The sequence below is a fragment of the Macrobrachium nipponense genome, chromosome 15 (genome assembly GCF_015104395.2).
Source record: "Macrobrachium nipponense isolate FS-2020 chromosome 15, ASM1510439v2, whole genome shotgun sequence".
Taxonomy (NCBI): Eukaryota; Metazoa; Arthropoda; class Malacostraca; order Decapoda; family Palaemonidae; genus Macrobrachium; species Macrobrachium nipponense.
The window spans coordinates 23,961,112-23,972,093 of NC_087208.1; the positions used below are offsets into that span (position 1 = coordinate 23,961,112).

The following is a 10,982-nucleotide window of genomic DNA, read 5'->3' on the forward strand; positions in this document are numbered from 1 at the left end:
AACGACCCCGATTAAGGCATGTTTCAATATTTGCCTCTCTTTCCCATTACCGAGACCGTTCGCTATAGGCTTAAGAGACTCCATGTAGGCCTACGGAGGCACGAACCGTAATTACAATTAGGCTATGGAGACCAACACTATCAGCTCTGGCTCTGCACAACAATTTGGATCTTGCTGCCGACGCTAAGCGCTCCTTGTCAATGGTTTCTACCAAGACCTTGGTTTCAACGTGTCATATTCGATGGAAATATACACTAATGGATTACCCAAAGCAACTGACAATACTCGAAATTCACCGCTGAGAGAGAGAGAGAGAGAGAGAGAGAGAGGAGAGAGAGAGAGAGAGAGAGAGAGAGAGAGAGAGAGAGGGGGGGGGGGGGGGTGGAGAGCAGGACTTTTCCCCAATTAATTTTAAGTAGAACCACTGGTTAGAGAGTCAAGCCACGGTAGGCATCAGGCGACGGACAGATCATTTATATTTTCTGGCCCTTCAGGGCCCCTGGCGACAGTTCATGAACAAGAGGCCGCCTCCTTTAACCGCTTTTTCTTCTAACAACTCGCTCCCTCTTTCTCTTGGCATTTCAATGGCCAGTCCTCTGGCCTGGCTAATTAAATGGTTTCATTATCATAACTCCATCGCGGCCTCTCTCTCTCTCTCTCTCTCTCTCTCTCTCTCTCTCTCTCTCTCACGTGTGTGTGTGTGTGTGTGTGTGTGTGTGTTGTTTGTGTGTGTGTGTGTGTAGTCTACTGGTCGCTTTTTACCAGATACATATGCAACTGTAATAGCCACAATGACATCTTAGCTTCTTGAATTCTTTGCTCTTTGTTCGATACGCTTGTCACTACAAAGGCTTTGAGTGACAAGCGTATCCAACAAAGAGCAAAGAATTCAAGAAGTTAAAAGGGAATTGTGGGAGTATATATATTAACTTTATCACTGACGCAATTGTTCTGTGCATTGTTACAATGACTAGCAGGCCCTCATTAAAACTGGGTGGTATCTGGCCGAGATATTCATTTTTATTTTTTTAAGTTTTCGTATAACAATCCTCACTATCAAGTATCTACGGATACTTGACAATGAAGACTGTTAGGCCTAGAAAGCTTGTAAGTTTTCAATAAATATCTCCGCTAGACACCACCCAGTTTAAATGAGATCTAGCAAGTAAATATGTGAGAGAGAGAGAGAGAGAGAGAGAGTTCCTTACTTGAAGGAAGCAACCAAAACACACACATATATATACATAAATATCAAACACGTTATCTATCCATCTATATATATGTGTGTGTGTGTGTAAAGCACTACAGGGAACACCCCTCTTATTTAGCTATATATAGTGGGTCAAAGGATGGGAGCCTATCATCATCTTCAAAACAACTACCTTCCCGAGTCTTCCACCTGAGGTCAAAACACCTCGGAATTAAACCTCATACCCGGAAAGGCAATAACCAAAGATACTGCGATATCTTCTACTAAAGCAACGCATTGACCGCCCCAACTTCTGCAACAATATAGCGTTACCATGATAGAGGAGGGGGGGAGGGTGGGGGGGGGGAAGGGAAGGTCCCAGAATAACTCGGTGAATAAAATCCTTTCGTTGGCAATTAGCCAAAGACCATCTGAACATCCCTCATCAATGAAAGACTCAACAGCGGAATGTGAAAAGGCCCACGTCTCAGAGAACTGGCCGCTGTCTCGTCACAAAGATACGTCAATTATGAACAAGATCACTCATGACTTTTCCACCATGTACAGAAATCTGTATAATACATCCACTGCGATGACTCCTATCTAAAAGCTTGTGCCAGGACAAAGGAAAACTGACAGAGGCAGCAGCCACCAGTATAGCGATAGGATCTGACTGCAGGCAAATGGAAAGGGGTCCTTCAGCGATCCACCCTGAAGAATCGGCTACTCCATGACTAGAACTATTATAGTTTCGTAGGAAGCCTACGGCAGCGGTTTGCAATTTACCTTCTCTCTCAATGACCTCTTGTACTGACCAATTACTGGTCATTCTAACAGGCCCTTCCTACCACTTTTCTTTTCTCCTAAAATCTCTGGACTTTCAAACTTAGATTCTCTGAATGCAAAAACACAAAAAGAAAGGCCCTTAAGAATTCCTTAACTAGTGTATTTTTCATTACCGTCCTATGAAACCATCAGGAAAAAATGTTCTCTCTCTCTCTCTCTCTCTCTCTCTCTCTCTCTCTCTCCTACGAAATCTCAAAATCCAACTTGGACTGCTCACGCCTCGTCGTTCGTGCTCTCTAGGTCTCTAATGTGTGGAATAGTGTCCCTCCTCCATCTCAACCTCCACTTACCAAAGTCCTCTCTTAAAAATTCGTTAGCCAACTTCTCGATGTCCGGCTACATGAGCAAAGATGCGAGGCATGTCATTTGAGCAACCCCAAGTGGCCTCGCCCTAATACAGGGCGCAATGAGACCTCGATCTGAAACTACGGTTAAAAACAATATCCAAATCTATACAATGAAGGAGAGGGCCAAGAGGAGTTCATCAACCCTCCAACCAGAATTAAACGTAATCTAGAGATACGGGTTTCTCTATACACGAAAACTTGGACGTGATTGGTATAAGAATGGAAGTGTGAGAATGCCAGACACATATCACCCAGGTCTGAGAGAGAGAGAGAGAGAGAGAGAATGAATTAACGACTTACAAACACCGGGTTGTTATTTAAGCAAGATTTCTCGACTTTGTAGACGTGCTTCCCGATCACTAAACGTCCCTAAGGAACCCATTCCTGAAAGCGTCAACGCGAAGAGGAAGGGCGTGGCAGAAGGGCGTAAATAACCCGAAAGTTTATTTCTCCAGACCCTGATCACACGCCACCAACATGACACTCACGTGCTCTAAGCATCCTATGGATGGATGTAGGGTAAACATGGAGAGAGAGAGAGAAAGAGAGGGGGAGAGAAACGAGGTTATCCCGACTACTTTTTCATATGGGGAGCGAGATCTGGGACTCTTTCTTCAACTAAAACTAAATCAACCCTATACCAACTAGTCCAGTAAAACAAACGCATCTGAAAACTGGAGAGATAAGGTTGTCCTTGTTTCTGGAATGACTAAGGCAGCCTCCTCCACAATATTGAACTTTTCAAGCGAAAAGGACGTCTGTCGTTCCCTTCAAGGTTAACAACCCCCCCCCCCACCCCCCCCCGACCCCCCCCCTTCCCATGTTCCTCATTTCCCTTTCCCGGTGTTTTCGGGTGGGGGCTGCACAAGGCCAATTAGGATGGTGGCCTTTCGTTTTCGAAATACTGTGCATTCATTCACCTGTCCCTTAAAGGACGATCGAGAGACTATCTCTTCCTTTCGTGAGGCAAGACCCACTTCTAAGCACGAACAACAGGAAATGCAAAGCCAATAAACGCTTGCATTAGTGTTATCGTGGTTATTTCCATCAGCATGAGGAATAAGACCCACACACATTTCACTATCCAAAGATAAGGAAACATTTACTGAAAGATATCGAGAGACTGTCGTCCCTTGTCAGATAACGATCGCACAAACTTGTCATCGGTTCTTATGCTAACTTACGTCACGATGTCATAGAAAGTTTTACTTTTCACTATAAGAAAAATGGCTGTTATAATAGCAATTGAATATTAAATTTCATGCTACATAATATAAAGGTTTCTTTTTAGAGATTCAGAAATAAAAGACTAAAATAGAATTCCAGTTCCATTGGCCCTGACTTCATATCAGATCGGAAATTTTATCTCTCTCTCTCTCTCTCTCTCTCTCTCTCTCTCTTCCTATCGCTTCTCGTATACTGTCATCTGATAAAGCTGGTTTAGGCTACAGATAAGAAACACAACACTAACAAGCAAATAGTCAGGTATGAGAGAGAGAGAGAGAGAGAGAGAGAGAGAGAGAGAGAGAGAGAGAGAGAGAGAGAGAGAGAGAGAGAGAGAGAGAGAGAGAGAGAGTTCGCCCTCTTCCAATAAATACAAACCTCTACCTTCCACCTGTAGAAGTAGCTGGCTACCTGTTTTTATCATCGTCCCGAACTGGTTCCTAGACCCTAAATCTACCTGACTGACCCTACCATCTTTGCTGGTCCCTCAGCCTAAAGGCAGGAAGGACCTTTGAAGGAATCTCTCCAGAAGAAAAAGTGTCAGGATTTTATTAATGTCATAAAGGATGGAAATGCGTAGGTACAGGTATTCCATTTAGTTCCTTGTCCGCTTAAACCTTTCGGTATGAGATATAAGACTATGAAAATCAAATTCTAAAACTTGCGGGGTCTCGTTGAATCTTTATTCAACACCAAAGAGTTCCAGTCTCTGGCGCCAATACTTTTTGCAATGAGCCGCTTGCCTACCACAATACACCAGCCAATCGAGCTGACTCACCTTTGCTCTATCACCGACTGACACTAACACCAAACGTACCCACTTTACCGAGAAATGTGTCTCCATCACTGCTAAGTACTGGCCAAAAATATGATCGAATATTTGAGTCCCTTCTATCATCGTGGACCAAGAGTAGTGGCATCATCATTCACAACTTCTCATCCACCTATAAAGTAAGTTGACGACAATGTTTCCTCGCATGATCACGGCAGAAGAACGAGATATGAGTCATGTTAGGAAAACCCTTTAACAGGAAAAAGTTTTTTCAAAGCAAGACTGCGAGAAAGACTGTGACTTCGAATCCATTTCTGATAACAGCCACGACCCAATGTCCCCATGTGGTTGTGCTGCAGAGCACCACACCACAAACTGCACACGATTTATTATTTATAAAGATAAGCAATCCAAGCACTAGGAAATAAAAGGAGACTGAGGGAGAAATCTTCATTACTGTTATACAGGACTTAAGATATCGCGTATAAACCTACTGAATATTTGAGCCACTACTCGGATAACAATATTAACAGCATCTTTCTGAAGTATTATAATAATAACAATAATGATAGCCTACAGAAAGAGCATAGCACGCTAAAAAGCAAAGGTTTCCTCTCTCTCTCTCTCTCCTCTGTGTGTGTGTGTGTGTGTGTGTGTGTGTGTGTGTGTGTGTGTGTACACAGTTGTGCTGTGTCACAGTAAGGAGGCTACTCTTGACATTTCTTCCTTGATAATGAAAAGTAGCCAAACCAAGATAGAATGAAATGCGCTGAATAGTTAGTTAAGAGTTAAAAAAGAGAGAAAAACAGCCGGTGCAAAGTTCATGGCAAGCAAAATGAGGTGGTTCGTCCCATAAGAGTGGCTGCTGCCTTTAGGAATCTCTTCTTGCTTCCCCACAGCAACAGCAACAGCAACAGCAACAGCAGCAGTACAAGACAGAAGTGGTGCCGGCTTGACTCACATGGCCATCACATGATAGAACATCAGGCCACTGTAAGCTCCGCCCTCTAAGCCCAACCCTTCACAAGTGTACACACAACTCGACACTATTTAGAGGATATTTTCCAACATCAACAATGACAATATTAGAAACAATAAAAAGAATCCAAATTCTAAGAGATGTCAAGGACAACTAACTCTTCCTAATTCAATTTCAAGGCTACTATCACTAGCAGTGTTGATATCAATTATCTTGAGCATGAAAGGAAAAAGGCAAAAAGCTTAGTTTAAGGATGCAGAAATAAATAAAAGAAACAACTGTTCTTTTTGCTTTACAGGATGATACTGACGAAAGGACTGACTGACTGACTGACTGACCTCCGTGGCATATCGCTTCAAGAAATATGCGACGGGCCCGGCAGGGCGATCTCCCTCCCTCTCCCCCAAAACATGCCCTGCCCCTTTCGTAATCATAGTGGCCTCCCCCGCCCTGCCTCTCTCCTCTACGACCCTGTGCCCGTGATCACCAAGGACCCACGTAGCCCCGCCTCTCAGGGTATATATACCACTCGGCACGCTAGAAACGAATTTTATCGAATGTGCCGTCGACCAGTTAAGACAGATGATCAAAGTTGTTGCTGTTTAAGTGTGGTGTAACGGTGGGGCCTTTGGGCCTGCCATTCTCCCTCCTACACCCCCTGTTGCAGGAGATGAATGAGGTGACGAACGAGGCCGGAGAGAAGCTCTTCCAACTGACCAGACCTGACGGAGGAGGAGGAGGAGATCCCCAACATGATATAGCCGCTGCCTGCCCTTCTTCAACGCTCCTTCTCACCATATTTCCTTCACAGGATATTCAAATCGCAAGCCTGGAATCCAAGCCAGGCCTTGCAGCAGCTGCTGACCCTGACGGACGCGAGATCAGCCCCAGCAACGCGCAATGAACGGCGCGAGATCCTGACTGACGGTGACGGCGACGACGACGAAGAAGCTGTGTCGCAGATGGCCCATTGCCCTCCATTTTTCCCTTTCCTCATTATAATCCACCTCACTTTCAGAGGCAGACAACCTAACGCAAGGTGGGTGATATTCCTGAAGGCGCTGGCGGAGTTGCAGAAGCAGCAAGAGACGACGACTAGGCACCAAGTTTTATCTTACAAGTAACTTTTACCCAAGTGAACTTGACCACATGGCGAACAATAAAATTTCAAGAGTGGCAAAATACTTTCGATGTGTGCTTGGAGGGCAGTGTGCTAGACCCAAGGGACTCCGACTGTGTACCACTTCCATTGACACTGTTTACATCTGTGCATGAGAGAGAGAGAGAGAGAGAGAGAGAGAGAGAGAGAGAGAGAGGAGAGAGAGAATATGCACGCATGTATCGATGAAAGCTGTAAGAATTATGCATGTACATGTGTATGTGAGCAAGAATAAGAGCGAAACACAGAAAACATATGCATATATTCATGGACATTGTGTGTGTGTGAGAGAGAGAGAGAGAGAGAGAGAGAGAGAGAGAGAGAGAGAGAGAGAGAGAGAGAGAGAGAATTTGTTCACGAGCATCATAATATGAAAAAAGAACGAATGATCGTTTGGATGGAACTGAATGAGAGAAAGTATGTATGTTTATATCGCAATGTTTATGCACGAGACTGCGCGCGTGTTGACGGAATGTGAGTCCATATGAGAGAGAGAGAGAGAGAGAGAACGCATCAACTTGAACAAACACTAACCTTGGGCATGATAAAGGTGTCGTCATTGTGAGAAGCGATCGGCTGTTGCTGCTGTGGAGAGCCAAGTTCATGCTGGCTATGACTTCTGAGGAAGGACCTGGGGCTATTGTGATGCTGAAGTTGTGGCGAGGGAGGTCCTTGTTTCAACTGCTGGGGAGGTGTGTGAGGCTGCTGATGTAAATGCGGCGGTGTCAAGGGTGGCTGAAGCTGAGGTGGAGTCAGTGGTTGCTGTTGGGTCAGCTGTAATGGAGAGGTTGAAGGTTGAGGTTGCAACTGAATGGGAGTCTGGGTCTGGCTGTGAAGACTGCCGCCGTTGGCGGAATGCCTCAGAAGGGAAGGCTGATGATATGACGAAGGGGGTGACTGGGTGGGCAAGGACACCAACTGGGGTTGCTGCTGCTGCTGTTCGAGGGGCGGCATCTGAGGGCTTCTGTAGACCGGGGAAGGGTGAGGGTGATGTCCTGTGATTGCAATGTGTCCAGAGGAGCTGTTGTGAGTCGAAGTATGACTCGAGTTGTGTGTCGGGGAAGGAACGGCCTCCAGGAAAGGATTGGCGGTGACTCGAGCAGTATACTGAAGTGCCGAGACCGGGGAGGGCTGTTGTTGGTGAAGGTGTTGGTCAGGAGAGGCCGTTGTAGAGGGCGGAGGAAGTTCAGGAGTCTGGCCAACCTCGGGAAGGAAATCCTCTTCGGGGACGGTTGGGAGTCCTCGGCCAGCGAGCATTTCTGGAACGATATACGCACACACACTTTAGTAAAGACGTCTGTCTATCCATTCCCTACCCCCTTCCTTTCCCTCCCCTGCCCTATGGAGACTGCTCCACTCGCCCAAACTTCTGACGTTCTCTTCACAAAGGCCCAAATCTTATCAGAACATGGCATTCGGCAGCATAAGGACAACAATGGCATCCAGAAATATTCAATCTCATCCCTGATGTTAAAGCCGCGTACTCACACTCACACACACACACACGACTCGTCCACCTCTTTTCAAGCAACAATACGAAAGATGTCCCGTAGGGAAATAATAGGTTCAACCAAAGTCCATATACACGGCTCCCAAAAGCATCCCTTAACAACAAACGTATCACGACACACGAACCTGAATTTTATGATCATTTCCATCTACGTAAATTAATAATGTCCAGTGACCATTAAAACTTCTTCTGTACTTATACATCTATGTATTTCATATTGAGAACAATTAACATTTAGTCAGCTTAAATATCTGAAGAAACAATGATTCTACTTTTGAAAGCAAACATAAAACAGAATATCTAACCTGCGAAAGTGATAGCCATAAAGTAACTATGACTAGAAAGATGAACCCAATCTATCTCTAAGGAGGACTTAACAGAGCGCCCCTCTTACGAAATTCTAGTTTTCCAAACAAACGTCCCCTGATCCTTGCAAGTTCAGAACACTGGAGGTTGTTGCAATTCATCCAGTAAGCGCAGGATATAAAAAGTCTACACAATCATTATTTTTATTCTTAAGAAGAAAAGGCATGATGGGATTTGCGACGTCGACGAGAAGGTCTAAGAAGACAAATTTACTATAACCTGAAGACACGAATCACACGAGATTTGGGCAAAACGGCGGATCTTTTGTACTCAAGGTGCTGGGTGCTCCTTGGGAAACAACCTGACACGAGGCACTCTCGAGGGAGGGAGGGAGGAAGGGAGGAAGGGAGGGACGGTACTTGTGAATCTTGAGCAAATATCCTTTGGCTTGAGTCAGGTGGGGATTTGTACTCTCTTGTTTCCCCCCTCTAAGTGCTAAGACTTCACTGATTCAACTTTTGCACGAGATCTGAGAGTGCACCCATCAACGGCCCAAAAATGAATTGACTTCGACCCCATTATGGTTTTCATGGGTGTGGGGAGTAGGGGGTGAGGGGGTGGGAAGGTTTGAAATGACGCAAGATTAAGCAGAAAAGAGATGTTGCGATTGAAGAGGGCTAATCTGTCCCGTTAAACAATTGAGGATGACAAAGGGAATTGTTTTTCAATTCTCTGACGGTGATCAAAGTGCAACCCTGGATGCAGCTTGGGTAAGGGAAGAGATGTGAATGGGTCCAAGAAAACAATGAGACATGAAAAAGAGAAAAAAAAAGAGCTAGAGTGTAAGTGGAAGTTGGACGGGGATTTAACTGCAAAGATGTCAAAGGGAAACTTTTCTAAACTGTCTCTTTCAACCAGAGTATATAAGGACTCATTTGTAGCGACTACTTACGATAGCCGGGGAATTCCGGATATATATAGGTGTGCATGCTGTCTCTTTTTCACTTATGGGTGGCCTGTGCTTTTAAAAATCGATTGTTGGCATCGACGATTCTTTCTTTGTGTCCTTTGCGATATGTTTCTGCCTCTCAAAGTCCAAAATCAAAATCTAAATGGCAATGTCAGTGGAACAATCGGGCACCAACTTGAATTTTGCGCAACACCTTTTCTTCCAAGTATGACTTGGATTTCAAAAATGAATAACTAGTATTTGCAGCGATTGACAGACTTATTTTTGTGCTTCGAAGTTGCGTAGCCAGAGTCAGCAGCATCTAGTCAATTTTGTTGAAACGCTACTCAATTTACGACCCAACTGATGACGGATAAGTTATAGCTTTGTGGTGCTAATGAAACTGTCACCGCCCAGAGGTGCTTCTTCCCCACAGCAACGCCAGGAAGTAGGGGTGGGTCTCGAAGTCAATGTTTAAGTAAGTGTGACAGAGTAACAACAAACAGCCAGCCAGGAGGAGCAGAGCGAGTACTAAGTGATTTTCGGAACGACGATTGGAGCGACCGACCGACCGACCGAGCGACGGGGCGAAGAGGAGGAGGAGGAGAGGAGAATTTGGAGCGCTCCCTCCACTGGTGTCGGAAGACTCGTTGTCGGCGCCGAAGTGATGGAGGGGAAGCCCCAACACCGCTCAGCTGCCGAAGCAAATCCCGAAACCATCCAACATTGCCCATCGACCCACAACCAGCGCTCACCCCTCAATTCCAAACGGGACCAAACACTACGAAACACGGACGAAAGTCTCTGAAACAATGCCCTCCTACAGGTACCCCCGTCCCCTCCCGAAGATTTGATTGGCTGGGCGTCTCCCACCTCCAAAGCCTGATTGGTCACTTTCTACCCTACGTTATCAGAGGGAGGGACACACCCCTAGACCTCGTTCTCAGTGCCCATTGGCCTCTTGGCTTCTCCAAGGATCTTCATCAACCCCAACCCCCGAAAAGTTACAGGCCCTTACAGGCCCTCGCCCTCGCCCTCGCTTCCATTGGAAATTAACGTTTAGCCTCCGATTCGACTGATTCAATGTTTTTGCAACGTGCAGCATCCAACTCCGAGGAGTCTCCAGTCCATACGCAATCAAGTCTATGCAGGCAATAGAGAGAGAGAGAGAGAGAGAGAGAGAGAGAGAGAGAGGAGAGAGAGAGAGAGAGAGAGAGAGAGAGAGAGAGAGATTCGTGATTGGTAAAGTTTCATACACGATAACACAAACGTGTGCGCAGAATGTAGAAAAAAAATATAGATAAAATAAGAAAAAACCAGATTGAAGAACGCCAAGCCGAATCAAGATTTATATGATCTTATTCACCATCACACAAGATTATATATATATATCTATATATATATATATTATATATATATATATATATATATCTATATATATATATATATATATATATATATATATATATATATAATATATATACACACAGGGTGGGCCAAAAGTAGCCTCACAGTTACTTCATGAACTGTTTCTCATTCAAAGTACTCTTCAATAGAAAATTAATACTGTGCCATTAATACATGCTACTTATTTTTATCCTTTTCATGTCACTCATTCTTAAATATGCCACTTATTCATGTCTGAAAAATTTTATGCGTTTAATAAATTATTTTTTATTCTGTTTTAACTGTGAGGCTACT

The 10,982-nt window shown here is 44.7% G+C and overlaps 1 protein-coding gene across 1 annotated transcript in view; it reads right to left on the reverse strand.

Moving 5' to 3' along the window:
* The window catches only part of LOC135227033 (MLX-interacting protein-like), a 233,092-nt gene that overhangs the window by 20,282 nt on the left and 201,828 nt on the right, over positions 1–10,982 (reverse strand). Inside the window, exon 7 of the mRNA XM_064266822.1 lies at positions 7,051–7,775. Within this exon, the coding sequence (XP_064122892.1) occupies positions 7,051–7,775 (725 nt within the window). The remainder of the gene's footprint in view (positions 1–7,050; positions 7,776–10,982) is intronic.